This window comes from Panicum virgatum, chromosome 7N (assembly GCF_016808335.1).
Source record: "Panicum virgatum strain AP13 chromosome 7N, P.virgatum_v5, whole genome shotgun sequence".
NCBI classification, from domain to species: domain Eukaryota; kingdom Viridiplantae; phylum Streptophyta; class Magnoliopsida; order Poales; family Poaceae; genus Panicum; species Panicum virgatum.
The window spans coordinates 3,618,397-3,635,257 of NC_053151.1; the positions used below are offsets into that span (position 1 = coordinate 3,618,397).

Genomic DNA, 16,861 nt, shown 5'->3' on the forward strand with positions numbered 1-16,861 from the left:
TCTTATTGGGTTGTAACCGTAGTTTGGCTAATAGTTTATTACATCATGAGCTGAAATGTTTGGGTTGGATTGGTTTGTGGTGGTGATGGTTTGGAGTGGTGTGGGTAATATTAATTTCTCTAATGAGAATGGGTTGGTGTGGGTTTAGTTTGGTTTCCAACCCATTTGCCGGGCTAGCTACACATATAGTGGCATGCAGGCCCTAATTGTTCTTAAATACCATTCCAGGGAGGCAAAATTGACCATAAGTTATGTGAAGACTCTAGCACAAATCATAGATCAGCTTGGATTGGAGGAACCAAAAATAGCGTATGAGAAGGGAGAGAGCGGAACGTTCCATGCTACCATAGAAGTGGATCTTGTGAACTGGGTATCCATGGGATACAGAGGCCAACGAGAATTCACAGGCAAGTCAACAGTTTCCGCAAGAAGAGCTATTGGGAAGGCCGCTCGTAAAGTTGTCAATACTCTGGAGAAATATGGTCTCGTCAAGATCAATGATTTCAGCAGGAAACAACTGAAGCTGTGGAAGAAAAGAGTCATGAATATTGCTAAGGTATGCAAGGAACTCATCGAAGAAAGAGACGTACTTGAGAGGAACAACGCGTACCTACAAAACAAGCACAATAAATTACTTGCAGAGAATGCTAGGATAGAAGAAGAAATATCGAGGCTGGAGGAAAAGATAGTTGGGCGCGCAGAAGGTGAAAAGGAAGATAAGGAGCCCACTAGCAAGAACAACCACTTGGATGGAGATAACACTACAATGGAGGAATTCATGGAAGTTAAGTAGGAAGGCACATAATATAAATTGCTGCGGTACTGGGTTTCCATCCGTGCAAGTACTGGTCAATGTGTTATATATAGTAATTCTGTGTCCTAGGAAGGTACCTGCAGCTCAACTAATGGTGCTGATAGTAGTAATGGTTTCAAGTACCTATTATATATTAGTGTCGCATCTTAAAAAAGAGGACTGGTTGTACGTCTTGGTGTTGTCTTTTCGCTATTGAATGCATGGTACTTGGAGGCATGACTATTTCCAGAGTTTTGGTGTTGTTTTTTTGCTATTGAATGCATGGTACTTGGAGGCATGAGCTATTTCTAGAGGCGGTGGTAGGTGATAGTGTTAGGTGGCCATTTAAAGAATATGGTCACGGTGGTTGTACTCCCTGTATACCAAAAAAACAAGTAATCATAGTAATTGTAGGGAAAATTAATAATATGGTAGAATAAACATGTTGACTCTATTTTTTTACTCATTTTTTGCACTAATTGGTTTTTATGGCAGACACATTTTGTAAATAGAGTAAAATGAGTCCTTTTTAGGGACAAACTCTAAATTCTAGAATAACTTGTTCTTTGGAACGGAGGGAGCAGATATCAAAAGCATATCTAACTGGTGTTTGTTGTACTCCATCCGCCCACAAAAAAATACAAATCCCGCTAATCGGTGAACCAAACAGTTCATGCTTCGATTGATCTGTACAAGATAATGCTAATGCTTATTGTATAAAATAGGCAATACTTAATTAGTTATTAAATATAATTGTCGTGCCACATGCATTCAAAGGCATACATGAATGTAATTTACTGCACAAGTTTGGTAAAATTTGAACTTGTTGACTCCTCGAAAAGAGAGTTGCATTGTTCTATGGATGGAGTGAGTACATATATAAAAAACGTGTTGAGCCGATGTTTCTTGTATCCCCTCTTGCGAGCAATCGGTTTAAATCAACTATGGCCATGTTTATTTTTGGGAGAAAATTTTCTGCAGGACGTGCCGCATCAAATCTTGGGACACATGTATAGAATATTAAATGGAGCTGCCAAATAAACTAATTGCACAATATAATTGTTTCATATGAGATTAATCTTTTAAGTCTAGTTAGTCCACGATAGGACATTAGTTGTCAAATAACATCGAGACAGACTACATTGTGAAAACCCAACTTTTTCGCGACCTAAACACAGTCTACGCATATGTACTGTACTGATGTGATGCAATGTGATAGAAACAAAACAAGTGAGCAGATTTGACGTGCACAATGTAGGCCAACATGAAGTACAGGTCTGGCAAAAGAAAGTAAATGCCACTTTTCAGTCTATGGTCTGCCTTGTCAATGTTACTATGCATCAATTGCGTGCACCAAGGAAACATGAAACACTTTTTTTTTTCTATAAGGGGTTTTCCCATCCAAAAAACAGTGCCGCACAGAGAACCTGTTTGGCCTCCTAGCAAGGAGTTTTTTCCCCCTGCAAGGAACGAAGTATGCAAGGAATAATTTTATAAACACAAATACCAGTATGCGTGGGATCCATGCAGGTTGCTTGCACTTGTTTGGTGATTATGGAAACACGAAAAAGCTGCCCATGGCCTTTTACTCTTTCCATTCTCATGCCCCAAGAGTATAGTTTTGATTTTATTGACCTGATAGTTATGCTAGATTTTTTCTTCCCTTCTCCATCAGTGGCAATTGCTGAGGGTACAGTTCGTGGGAGGCAGGCTCGCCGAAGATCCACAAGACAGGCCTAGCAACTCTAACCCTAATGCACCAATTGTGTCTCGATGGATTTATTTGTGACAATAAGTTGTACTCCATCTGTTACCAGATCAATCAGCAAGGAAACAAATGAAACTGTTGTCAAATGGAGGATTGTGGTATGTGATATTTTAAAAAAATATAAGATGTGGATGCACGGTGAGGGCGCTAGACATAAAGATATAGCCTAAATGGCATGGGGTGTGTGGAGATGAGAATGCATAGGAAAATTACCAAAGGGATCGGAGGATTTCTTTGTAGACAATATTTTGGGTAGCATTGGTATTTGGGTCTGTATCATCGTCAATTAGGACCCTAAGGCCCTTCCTAAAAGGTACACGTGATATAGCAATTAGGATCCTAAGGCCCTTCCTAGAAGTTACACGTGATATAGCAACGTAGAGCTGACCATGGGAGAAAACTGGGCGCGGCAAGTATAGGCCAACATTCTGCAAAGTTTGCCCTTGGCTCTTGTTTATGTTCATTGCATAACACAAACGAACTGGAAATTGACGCCTACTAAGAACAAAGGGACACATGTATAGAATATTAAATGGAGCTGCCAAATAAACTAATTGCACAATATAATTGTTTCATACGAGATTAATCTTTTAAGTCTAGTTAGTCCACGATGGGACATTAGTTGTCAAATAACATCGAGACATACTACATTATGAAAACCCAACTTTTTCGCGACCTAAACATAGTCTACGCATATGAACTATACTGATGTGATGCAATGTGACAGAAACAAAACAAGTGAGCAGATTTGACGTGCACAATGTAGACCAACATGAAGTACAGGTCTGGCAAAAGAAAGTAAATGCCACTTTTCAGTCTATGGTCTGCCTTGTCTATGTTCCTATGCATCAATTGCGTGCACCAAGGAAACACGGAACTATTTTTTTTCTATAAGGGGTTTTCCCATCTAAAAGTGCATCCCTTTAAATAGACCATATATATGCTCCTTCGAGGGCATTACCTCCATGCTCTCCACCCCCCTTCCCACACACCCCGCGCCTATCACCATAAAACCAGGAACCTAGTACAATATTTCTAATATAACCATATACCAGGACCGGCACTTGTACGGAGGATATTAGGTGAATTTAAGGTGGAAGTACCTAACACCACCCATGAGCAAGCTTTATGCTTCATTCATTTTGTTATACCCCTTTTTAGATTGGGTGGGCTTTTAATTGATTATTGGTGAAGATCAGCAATTGTCTATGAATTTTCAATACAAGTATTACAACTATAGACCACATGTGCTCGCGAAGCCTACTGTAATTGATTTTTTGTTGAAAATTTTATCTGCGTGCATCTTTGACTCCAAAGCTCCGCCCTTTTTGGTGTTTGCCTGTTTCTGTATCCAAAAGTTTGTCCCATCACATTTGCCAATTTGCTTGCCAAAGTGGTTATATGCCTCGTCATACATTTTGACCATCGTTTCGATCTACCTTTGTTAGATATTTGGATGGAGGCTGCCGACTGTAATACCGTTGGGCACATTGTTTATTAGATGTAAGAGGTCCTCCTCCGGCAGATGAAGTCTATAAATGTATGCCACCTTTTGCAGTGGGAGCGATGGCTGCTGTAGGCATAGGGGCTGACCGGATGGCTGCACTGCTCCGCAGCGAATTTGGCCACCCATGTGCAGTGCACTACGACCTTAGAAAAAACATGTGCGTCTACTTTTGTCTGGACTGCCAAGGGCTGAATGAAGAGGCTATATGTTTTCATTGTCATGTAGACAACACATCTCATCGCATACTCCAGGTTCTTTTATTTGCCACTTTTGTAAAAAAATACACTATTCTGCTGTTGTTTGTACCCATTCACACAGGAGGAGCCTAAATAAGTAATCATCGAGCAGGGGCGGAAGGCATCATTAAGTGAAGTGTTGCGAGTAGTAGATCTACAAGGTGTGATAGATATAACAGGAATACAAATATATAGCATCAACGGTATCAGGGTAATCCATCTCAAAAAAAGATCCTGTGTTGCTTATTCTCCACTTGGTCTCAAGCGTCGGCCCCAAAGGTTCGCATGCGTGGTGTGCAACAGGGGCCTAAAGGATGCTGTCAGGTTTTGCTCGGTGCAATGCAAGGTATAAAGACCTGTCTAATTTATTCTCTGCAAATAATAAAGTTGCCAAAAAACTGGCACACCCTATGACTGCTCCTTTCTCTTTTGCATTCAGTTAGAAGGTGAGGCGCACACCAGCACAGGAAATCCTGCAGTGAGCCTCCGATGTCATCCCTTGCATGATGTGATCCGTGGCACTTGTAAAACAAGGAAGAAGGAGGTCACACCATCCAGAGGTTTACTCAAGATGCAAGAAACAGGACCACATAGTCGCTCACTCAAAGAGCAGGAGGTTATGCCACCTCGAAGCCGTAGACGACGCAAGGCCCGACCATCACGTGCACCGTTCCACTGACCTATGCCAATGACACCGCTCTTGGTGTGAGAAGTGGTGAGCAGGACGTTCCATCTAAAACTTGGTAGAGTAAACGACGCGGGTGCCTGTAACCTATATGAGATATGTGTTTGCTTTATTGACCATATGCACCAGGGTAGTTGTGGCACTAGGTAAAAATTAGCGGCAACAATGTGTATATATGGCGGTTGGTACTTGCCTAAATCTAAGCAATGTGATGTGCCAGTTGTTTGGATAAACAAGGTTATGGTTGTATCTACGTAAATGATTAGACGGCGAGGACTCTCTTCAAGTATGTCGGTAGAGGGTTCCCATCAATGAGCACTGGCAAGCGTCTGGAAGAGTTCCCATCAAAATACGAGGACCTTGGAAACAATGCAAGTTCTAAACTACAAAGGGACTTTTTTTTTTGTAAGGGCTAGGAAACCAGACTGTTTATGTAGAAACATAGTAGTGCACATAGCATTCAATGGAAATGCACATAGTAGCGGTGCATATATATATATATATATATATATATATATATATATATATATATATATATATATATATATATATATATATATATATATATATATATATATATATATATATATATATATATATAGACATATCATTACGTAAATAGGTAGGCCCGACCAAGGGAGCCGAGCTCACCTGCTCATTTGCGTAATCCCACGCTCTCGTTATTAGACTCTTCAAAATTGGCGCCATCGATGGAGGTCAGAGCGGGCAAGCGCCGGGTGGTGCCGGCCACAGGCTCATGCAGCAGAGGCAACCATCGAGGGCCCAAGGAAAAAGGGGGCCCAACAGTCCATATACGAAGCCTCAGAACACCAAGTGTTGCACCTTTTTGCTTTTAGAGCCGGCCGCAGCATCTGGAAAATGAAGGCACGTACCGCATCTTTTTGCATCCGGAGGCAGCCGCGTCGCAAACCTGATCGAACCTAAATAGGCCAAACTAAATTGTCAGATCAGAGAACAGGTCGACCAGCTGCCGGTGCCTGGTCATTGCAGCGTATTGTGTATAGAATGCGTGCAGGTACCCACTACCGTAGTGCTCCTAAACATAAATATTCTTCTACACTAAAATAACAAAGTGGCCTTCGGAATACAGGTAGCACCAAGCCGGAGGCCGACACAACTGCAGTAGATAGATGAAGCATGCAGGCGAAGCAGCCATCCCTTTATTCCTCGACAAGCTTATAAGGACAGAGTGGTGAACTGGCGATCAGGGCACAGGGCACCAGAACAAGGCATACGCAGCAAGCACTGTTTGGTGGAACTAGAGGAGCAGGAGCCGATAGGTGACGTTGTGGAGCCACAGGCCTAATCGGCACTGTAAAGTTGAAGTATTCAAAGTCAAATTTGATGTACAACGTTAACCAACAGTGCGGCAGGCCAAAACATAAGTTACCTAGCCTTCTCCTTCTTCGAGGTGAATAATTCCTTCCGAGCAGACCGCGAACGTTTACCCAAAGCACTTCTGCACCATAAAAAGTACTATTAGGCTGCCGGCACAAGTGCTCCCTGCTTTATTATTTGGTGTTGCCTCTGCACCCCTCTAGGACGTAGGAACTGTGCTATAATAATATATTCTAATAGTGCCACAGCAAACTATCACGTAGAGGACAAAGGTACATACCCAGACTCTTCATTAGCTCCAGGGGGGACCTCCTTTCCCTTAGTCGATGAGTTCTTGCCATCAGGAGGCGTTGTGGGTCCACCTTCTGGATCTAAGACCACTTCAGTTAAGGTAGGACCATCTTCGGTTTCCTTTCCAGAGCTTCCAGCTGCGGACGAACCAGCAGGAGGACCACGCACATCGCCACTAGCACATCTAGATTGCTCCCCAGCACCAGTTGGAGCCATGAACACCCTCCTAGCTTGGAAACAGAGCTGCCCAGTTCTAAAGGTTTGCTCACTGATAACCACCTGGAACACATACCTCCGCCCAACAAGGCTGCGGAGGGATGCTGGCAGCAAAATTTGGTTGGATGAACTTTCTTCCACGAGGTCAGCGGCAGTCCGCCGCACAACCTGCTCAGCCACACCTCCAAACAGAAATATTTTTGCACGGCCAGTGTTGTCCTCGATAACCACATTTAGCTTGTAACTAAGATACCAATATAAGGCACGTCAAAAAAAATTACAAGACGGGGATTTGGAAGGGAATGCAGTATCAAATTATAAGGGCTACCTGGGAATGACTACTGGCTTCATTTCATCACAGTTAGTACATTCAAATCCTTCAAAAGTTGGCTTTAGCCCTCGCTTGCACTTACTGCACCCTTTGTACCACCAACCATTTGTAACATCAATTTCTTTAATCTTTGCATCGCAAGTAAAACGGACATCCTGGTACACAAAACAAGGTAGAATTTGTTACTTTCACATAAAAACTTTACATGGACCTACCCTTAGAAACAGGCTTACATTGTTGTCGTGAGGATCCAAGGAGAGGAGCTCTGATATGCTCTTCCTATTAGATGTTGCATCGTCAATAGCGCCTGCAGCCGCACCACCATCCCCCGGTAGGAGCACGACCTCGGAACCTCTTCCCTCTAAGCTGCAAGCAGAATAAAGTGCACCTTAGAACACATATGCATGCAATACGTGGCAAAGGTAAATAACTTGGTGCACAGTAGGCAACCTAGCACGGAAAGCATTAACTTCAGGGGTATCAATGTTGATATACCACTTCGTTGCAGAACCGCTTGCACAAGTTGTAGCACCTATTTTTGCATTTAGTTTGGTGGGTTAGAACACAGCAAGGTGGGCCTGGCACCCATAGTACATAACTGATGATTAGCAAGGGAAGTACTAATACCCACCAAAGAACGCCTTCACCTGCATCCCAGCAAAAATGATAACAACTGGCTCATCATTCCCAATGGTCTCAATAAGGAACTCATCCTCAAAAGATGTTGCGTGTTCCCCCCATAATGTTACGGGCAAAACCTGATCACTGCAACATTATGTTCATTAGAAACACAGTAACCCTAGAAACGTTGTAAATCAGCTTGGATCAAACCTTAGATCACGTATCTCCACTGATCTCCTAACAGAAGAGCCATTCAAATCACTACTCCGCACCACTGGATGGATGGTTGTAAGTTGACCAATAACATCTGTTGCCCAATAATTCAGGGTATCATCATACAATGGAAAACGCCCTGCCTAATGTAGAACCAAAGGCTGGAACATAAATAATTACTGAGGGTGCGTACCTACTAAACCATCTCCTTTCCTTCCCTTGTGATCTAAATCCTCAAAGTCAACGAAGTTAAAAAAGTAATGCGGCAGATTTGTGGCCAAGTCAGCAGATAATTCCTCAACAGCAGTCCATGATGTGAAGAAGATTGATTGTTTGTTGGGAACAGCGTTGAACTTCCTTACTTGCCTACTAACTTGAAATTTTTTTATCATATAAGAGTGACCTTCCACCAGAAGTTTGGCAAATTTGTTCATGTCTTTTTGCCCAATGGAAGCTGTAATGCCTATGCCCTGATGCACCAAAAATTGAAAATCACATAGCAACTACTAAGGAAAATATGTCAGATGCATATGTAAAGTGTCGTACCTCTTCATCAACTAGAACAAGTTCCATACCACTAAAAGACCTCCCCTTAGAGGTCCCAGATACCGTCCACATCCTAGCAACTCTAACCCTAATGCACCAATTGTGTCTCGATGGATTTATTTGTGCCAATAAGTTGTACTCCATCTGTTACCAGATCAATCAGCAGGGAAACAAATGAAACTGTTGTCAAATGGAGGATTGTGGTATGTGATATTAAAAAAAATAAGATGCGGATGCACACTGAGGGCGCTAGACATAAAGATATAGCCTAAATGGCATGGGGTGTGTGGAGATGAGAATGCATAGGAAAATTACCAAAGAGATCGGAGGATTTCTTTGTAGACAATATTTTGGGTAGCATTGGTATTTGGGTCTGTATCATCGTCAATTAGGATCCTAAGGCCCTTCCTAGATGTTACACGTGATATAGCAACGTAGAGCTGACCATGGGAGAAAACTGGGCGTGGCAAGTATAGACCAACATTCTGCAAAGTTTGCCCTTGGCTCTTGTTTATGGTCATTGCATAACACAAACGAACTGGAAATTGCCGCCTACTAAGAACAAATGGCCATTTAGTGCTTGATACATGCAAGGCAATCCGAGGAAGAAGTACCTTGTCACCAATGTGTGATCCAGTTATAATTTGAGCCTCCAATACCCGAGCACCTAACTGTGTTATTATAAGACGTGTACCATTGCAAAGGCCAGCGCTCTGATTTAAATTGCGCAGTAGCATGACAGGGGAGCCTATCTTAAGCATAAGCTTGTGATGAGGGATACCTTTAAATTGGAGCGAATTTAAGAACTCAATAGGGTAAAGCAAGTCTAGATTACCATTCTCCTTTGAGGATTCAACCAATGTATCTGAGCTGAGGTATACCTTTTCATTGCCTGGAACTAAAGAAAGAATACAGCTATTAATTTCGTCGATGGTGTCGTTCTTCGGAGCTATAATAGCCCTTTCCCTCAGGTAGGTTGGGTCTGAATATGATGCCTCCAAGTTGGGATAAGTAGAACTTATAATATCATCGATAGCAGAATCTAGTCTTGGGACTAAGATGTCACTTGGTATCTCAATCAGCTCCGAGTCCCCGTCATCAATCTCAGCGGTACCTTTTGCAGTACCATCACCAACACTCAATACCCAGTCACTGAAGTCTTTCACCTCCTTAGCTGCTAAACCACTCCTCCCCATCCCAAGTATGCGCATGTTGGTTGTAAGTTTTAGTATCTTAACATGGTCCCACAAATAAGAGTTGGTGATTGATGCATCAATTGTGTCTAGCCTATTACCACCCTCAACTACGGGCAGCACTTGCCGGAAATCTCCACCAAGTAACATTGTCTTCCCACCAAACATCCGGTCAGAATTTGAGGAGTCCAATTGACCAAGAATGTCACGCATACTACGATCCAACGACTCAAAACAATGGCGGTGAGTCATAGGAGCCTCATCCCATATTATCAGAGAACTCTGCACTACTAAATCAGCAAGGAAAGTACCCCTTTTAATATCGCACATCGACGACTCATCAATAACAATAGGAATTTTAAATCGAGAATGCGCAGTACGGCCTCCAGGGAGCAAGAGCGCAGCAACCCCTGATGAAGCTACAGCAAGAACAATGTGTTTCTCCGATCGCAAGCGTGAAATGATTGCATTCCAAAGAAATGTCTTCCCAGTTCCACCATACCCATATACAAAAAAGCACCGACCAGTTTTCCCATAAACTGACTGTATGACAACATCATATATATGCCTCTGTTCAGAGTTTAATTGATTAATGAGAGTTTCATGCACATGCAAGAGCATTTCACTGTCGTAAGCTAATTCCTCAGCCATCAATCTATTTTTCACCTTGCTACAAAGGGTTGGATCAGGATTTGGTAGGCCATAATCAGTCATTGAGGCACCATTCTTGACAAACAATCTATCGAGTTCAAGTAGGTCATGATTTCTCAGATGTTCTTCTGGCACTTTATAACGAGGCAGGCCTACCATCTTTCTAATTTTATGGTGTATATCATCAGTGAAGTACATATAGAACTCAGAAAATAAAGAAAGTGCATCACAAACAGAGCAAAAAAGTATTATAGTAACAAGCAACTGGCGCATTTGAGAAGCTGTACCCCAAACAGATGCTTCCTTGAGACATTCACGCCACTCATTGTCGTCACCAAGAAGTCCAGCAGCTTGACACACATCCTTAAACGTTGGGTGCAGGACACCACTAACTGTACGAAGGTCCTCATACGATGTAGCACCCTTGGCAACATTCAGAAGCATACGGAGGTAGTAGAGCTCACCACAGCTAGGATTGATATATATAGCCCTGCCGATCTTTCTAGATCCCTTACGTGAATGCCATGCCTTAGCCTTTCTATTCCAAACCCATTTTGTTGGGAATTCTATGTATGTTAACTCTCGAGCAGCTGGGGAAATCGTATTAGCAGTAAACCACTCTGTTAATGTTGTCTGCATGTAACGAGGGTCATCTACAATATTGGCCAATGGCTGGTCAGCTGGGTACACAATACTATTCATCAAGGGAAGATGCACAGCTAACCTTTCCACTGCTGGCGTCCTAAAGTGGATATCAAATTCGAACATACGCCAGATAGCCTCGTGGGAGGATAAATAGCGACAATCAATGTATTCCCGGACCTCGTCAACATCATCAGGGTGCTTCTGCGCATTTACTGGCTGGTCACCAAGGCTGCTAATGGCTTCACCATGGGAATCACTACAGGGCGCACCAGCTCCAAAGGTCTCGATGACAGCCCTAGCACGGTCTGGACCCTTTGTAATATACTTAAACAGGTATTTGATTAGATGGGTTTTATTGCACCACTCCACATTTATATGGGCCCTAAACCGTTTCAATAATGCCAAATTATAGGGGACAACCCACCCATTATCAAGCCTGATTCCATATCGCTCAACGAAATTTGCAGCCTCAGGCCCGCGCCTGTACTGCACGAAACCATCCTCACCTACTATTGTGCTTGCTTCGTAACCCTTAGGGAAGAATTTTGAGCACCTATTGTTTTTCATGCACGCACATTTTTTGTTAAGCTCGCCACAAGGGCCATGCACCATAAATTCATCGACAATACTATAACCCAAAGGATCAACTGATTTATCCGGTATCTCTGCAGATATTATTGAGTCAATAAAAGAGGGGCGAGGGTCCTTTGTATTACCTTCAAGCCAAACCAAAATATGGACGTGAGGCAGGCCGCGCTTCTGAAATTCCACAGTGTAGAGCACTACGACCAAGAAACAATAGCAGCAATATTAACTCACGGCAGAGCACATCGTTTCAAAAAAAAATGCATGTATGCATGCACATATACACCCAAACAATATATTCAGCGCCTTATTTTCAGCAACCACAGCGCAAGGCAGGTGAACAAAAAAGGAAACAAAGCGCGTGATACCAACAGGCCTACTGCCCACTCTCATACATTGCTGCGTCCTAGCATGGGCTGGGGCTTTTGTAATATACTCAAAAATAATGGAGTATTTAATTGCAAAGCACAACAAAATATATGTGCCAAAAAAACTGATACTCATACCTGCTTGTGCCTTCCCAAAGTAAGTGCCTTTCTTCAACTCAGAAACAAGCTCGTCGACCTTTAATTTGAAGACTCGGCTAACTATGTCAGGTCTAGCGTCAGGACTCTGCCCTGGAATAAATGCAAGAGCGTCAGCTATTTCCTGCCACTTTGGATTGCAGGTAAAAGTAATAAACAGGTCTGGGGGCCCATAAAATCGACAGATTGCCATTGCATCCTGATAGTTCTGTATCATGTATCTTTTACTCCAAGTGAAGCTAGCAGGTAAAATAACCTTTTTCCCAACATTGTTTCCATCCACATCACCCTTAAGCAGAGCATCCTCAATACCCTTGTACACCTCAGACCTTAGATTTTTGTTATTTTTTACAATGTATCTAAGCCTGTTCTCCTCTACAGATGCATAAGCATCGACAATGTACTGCTGAAATAGCCGGTCACCGCGTATCAGCGTTGTTGCCTCACATCTACGTTGCTGTAATCGGAAAGCATAATATTCAAGCATGGTTACCTCACCCCTAACTCCAACACGCAAAGTTCCTGAACGGTTATATTTAATTCCTAACTTGAACCCTTGCTCCCCATAAGGGAACAAGATTGGGTACTGTAAGGCCATATAGTTTGCATGAAGATTACTGATTCTTCTAAGCCCACCACCTCTATCCTGAATGATTACATCAGGACTCTTCTTATCTTCGGAGAAATCCCCTACTATTAAACCAGCTATCTCAGATCCTGCTGGTGCACTATACTGAGGTGCTTCTTTTGACCTATCGTGCAGGAGCCTAAGGCGTAAAGGCTGGACTTGGCTTCCTCCCAAAAGGTCCCTAGCTGCCCTAAATGATTTTACCAGCTCATTCGACTCGTCGAACATCCGTACCAAGCCTTCGACAATTTTTTTATCAACTCCATTATTTTTATCGCACTCCCTGTCCCTATCAAAAATTGACATTCGATTCTGAATCTCATTTTCAGTGTCAAAAATATAGAGTTGTGCATACACTGGGGGTTTACCCTCATCCGGTAGCAAAGAACCAATCCGATGATGGACCTGACCATTAATTTTGAACACATATGGCCCAGGTTCCTTATTTATACAAGTATCAATTTTGGCACCAAGTGATGTGAAAGCGAACATTGAATTATATGATCTTATGGACTTAATGAAGTATTTAGACAAAACATCACCGTGTGGATCCAGCAACCCAGCCAGGAACTGAGGAGGATCCCTTTGAAACGGCAAGAGAACTTTACCTCCACGACAACAAAGATGGAAACGAATACAGCCTCCTTCACCTGAGTAGGACCTTTTCACGCGCTCCTGGTGCCAGAACTGCGCGCCGCAGTACTGGCACGCGTGCGCAGGAGGGCCGTAGTATGAAATCCCAGGTGTAAGGTACACTATACAGCCATCAGGAGAATAGGTAAGCCACACAAACGATCACTCAAATGGTTCTTTTATGAGTGCCTCTAATAAAATAATCTAGGCTAAATATTCGCACCTTGATTTTCCGCCTGGGCCAGACACTTTCCTGCACCACGAATCAAAACCAGCGCTCACTAATAAATAGGGGAACCTATAAAGTGGACACAAAGAATCATTCAGTTCACCTTCTTTCTTTCCCTGTCTTGTGGATCTTCGGCGAGCTTGCCTCCCACGAACTGTACCCTCAGCAGTTGCCACTGATGGAGAAGGGAAGAAAAAATCTAGCATAACTATCAGGTCAATAAAATCAAAACTATACTCTTGGGGCATGAGAATGGAAAGAGCAAAAGTCCATGGGCAGCTTTTTCGTGTTTCCATAATCACCAAACAAGTGCAGGCAACCTGCATGGATCCCACGCATACTGGTATTTGTGTTTGTAAAATTATTCCTTGCATAATTCGTTCCTTGCAGGGGGGGGGGACTCCTTGCTAGGAGGCCAAACAAGTTCTCTGTGCGGGATCGCTAAGTCCATTTCCATTATCTGGCGGACATCATTATCCCCAATCTTCCCTATTACAGGGCTAGCCTCAGGATTTCGAACATGGTATTCAAATTCTCACAAGGGTAAAAAAAATTTCATGGCTTAAATCCTGGTACCTGGCATCTATAAGTGAGTATAGCATCAATTAGTGCAAATGGGCTATATAATATAAGAGGAACAGAATAAGCTATCTAAGTTAGATCAAACGCAACGATCAAACTAAAGTAATTAAAATAGGAGGCTTTGCAATCTCGTCACTAATATTCCAATCGAAGTAGGCAGCTGTATACTTTTAGTACCTATTAGGTACCTCTTTATCGCTAGTGCTCCATAATACATGACGAACAGGCCACCAGGAGTCAAATCGGAACCAACAAATTAGTACCTCCACCGAGACGCAATTCCTCGCTCACGGTTCACGGCTTGGCTGCCGCTGGCCACCACGGAGGTGCGGAACCCCTGCGGCGGTGCGGCCTTAGTGGCTAGCGCACGGTGGCCGCTCGCCGCTCGGCTGCCGCCGGCCCTACGAAGACGCAGAGCCCCTGCAGCATGCAGGCCTAGCGCGTATGCGCTGGGACGCTTGAAGCTTGCCACTCAGCTGCCGTCAGCCGCCGCGTAGACGGGGCTCCTGTAGGCCTAGCGCTCGCTCGACCTCCGTCGGACACCCTCGTCGAGCCGAACGGCCGGGCGCTACCCGCTGTGCAGGTAGCGCTGCTGCGCCAGGGACAAGACGACCGGGCCGGCCGGGCACTAGTTGCGGCAAGGCGGCGCTGGTGGGGATCGGTTGGGCTGGAGGCTGGCTAGGAGCACGTTTTTTGGGCTACTTGAGCCTGTGTGGGCAGGCGGGGGGAGGTGGGCTGCTAGATTTTTTGGGCCAAAGTACAGACTGGAACCCCAGAAGCCTGTATTGTTGTATAATTTTTGTTTTCTCCAATCAAATACATAGGGTATACTGTATACATAAATTTGTTGGTAAAAAATCATGGCATCCAGTTGAGTACCCTTGTATTTAATGGGCCCGCCACTGCCCTATCACCTTCCAGGAGCACCCGTATACAATTTCAGCTCTGTATCTGCTAAACTTTTTCCCCAAAATTCTACCCTCAAAAAATTCTATTCGAAAAGGTGGTAAACGTTGCTCTTTAATTTATTATTCCTATTTTGGGGTGCCCATTATTAATTTCCTGTGATCTCAACGCATAATATTTTGTTCGGTGCATGTGTACTGCACGAACACCTACGTATAGCAAGGGAAAAGATGAAACAACATGACGGTGCCAGCACACCTGATGTGCAGGTAGCTGCTTCTTTACAGCGCCGTCTTTTCCTTGTCTGTTTAGACGAAGAAGCAGCATCCATATGGCATTTCTATACCTGTGTCAGAAGGCTGCAAGACCTACCTGCTAAAAAGGACGTCAAGAAGAAGAAGGGCACAAATAAAAGGTAACCAAAGCAAATCGTAGAGCAAGGCAAGTCAAATAAAATACATAATTAGCAACAGAATGTATTAAACAACGGTAAATAGTACATAGTTACAAAAAAAAAACACGTGAGCTCTCTATAGAGGCCCCCAAAACGCACGTTCTTACTCCGTCTCATAATTATTCATAACCCCTATTAGCACGGTAATTATACAAATTTTATTTCTCCAAAACTATAGTAGGACCTTTATTATATCTCATCAGTTGTCTACACAAATCACTTCTCTAGAATATGTCACTTATCTAGGATATTGCCGGTTCGAACTATACATGGCTGTATAGCATGCTATGTTAAGAAACGCACCGTTTAGCTAGACCAAAAGATCTTTGCAGCTGCCAATAATTCTAGTGGCTCAAGCGTGCACTATATCAAGACTGCAGGAGAGGGTGCGCTGAAGGGAGGGGTGCGATGAAAAGAAGGCAGCCCCATGCTTTTATAGCCAGGCAACGCACTAGACGTCAAGGAAAGTTACAGAGATGAATAGACGGGTGAGAAAATGGATACCTATATGCAATAGTGCACATTCATTAAATGTTGTGTCCTCCCTTGAGAACGGTTCTACCAAGCACACCAAATTTCAGTGGCTTGGTTGCAGCACCATCAATGCACAAGCTCACATCGCTTTCAAAGTTTGGAGGAAGGTGGCAGCACCATCAATGCACAAGCTCACATCGCTTTCAATGTTTGGAGGAAGGACGACATCAACTTGCAGACCAGCCTGACGCAGTACATCAACTTGCACTGGATGAGCACTCCCAACCTTCAGAGAAAGGAGAATGAGTTTATCTGAGTCGCACAAATTATATCGAATGGATCAGCTTCACGAGGATAACGTGGACACGCTCGGAGGCCGCCGAAACGGCGCGGCCTCATACTTCTAATTATGAGAAACATAGGAGACGCGCTGTTTTAATTTGTGTCTCCTATATTACGATTTGTATATTTGTGTCTCCTATGTGGGTACTTAGGAGACACAAGTTATTCTTTAGTGTTGAGAGTATATTTATAGGGGACGTGATTTATCAACACGCGTCTCCTATCTATGATAGGAGACACAGTTCAATTCCGTGTCTCTTATCCGTGTGTCTTCTTTGCTGATTTCTTACATAGTGATATGATGTGGGCCAAAAAAAAATTAAGCGGGCCGGAGTATGATCGACGGGCCGCCATGGATACAATACTGATACTTTCTGTATGTGTGGACACTGCACTGATGAAGTGACAGCGGATGGTGGTATATATTGCTAATAGCTGCACGTGAAGGA

At 43.4% G+C, this 16,861-nt stretch overlaps 2 protein-coding genes across 2 annotated transcripts; both read right to left on the reverse strand.

The window, feature by feature from the left end:
• Positions 1 to 5,842: 5,842 nt before the first annotated feature.
• Positions 5,843 to 8,710, reverse strand: LOC120683073 (replication protein A 70 kDa DNA-binding subunit C-like). Its single transcript, XM_039965088.1, has 10 exons — positions 8,567 to 8,710; positions 8,214 to 8,490; positions 8,018 to 8,114; positions 7,818 to 7,951; positions 7,637 to 7,718; positions 7,420 to 7,552; positions 7,184 to 7,341; positions 6,629 to 7,099; positions 6,401 to 6,469; positions 5,843 to 5,930 (listed from the first exon to the last, which is right to left on the reverse strand). The coding sequence occupies exons 1-10, from the start codon at positions 8,708 to 8,710 to the stop codon at positions 5,843 to 5,845; spliced, it is 1,653 nt and encodes a 550-aa protein (XP_039821022.1).
• A 167-nt stretch (positions 8,711 to 8,877) lies between these two features.
• On the reverse strand, positions 8,878 to 13,020 carry LOC120683074. Its single transcript, XM_039965089.1, has 2 exons — positions 12,147 to 13,020; positions 8,878 to 11,837 (listed from the first exon to the last, which is right to left on the reverse strand). Exons 1-2 carry the CDS (start codon positions 13,018 to 13,020, stop codon positions 8,878 to 8,880), a joined length of 3,834 nt encoding a protein of 1,277 aa, XP_039821023.1.
• Positions 13,021 to 16,861: the final 3,841 nt, after the last annotated feature.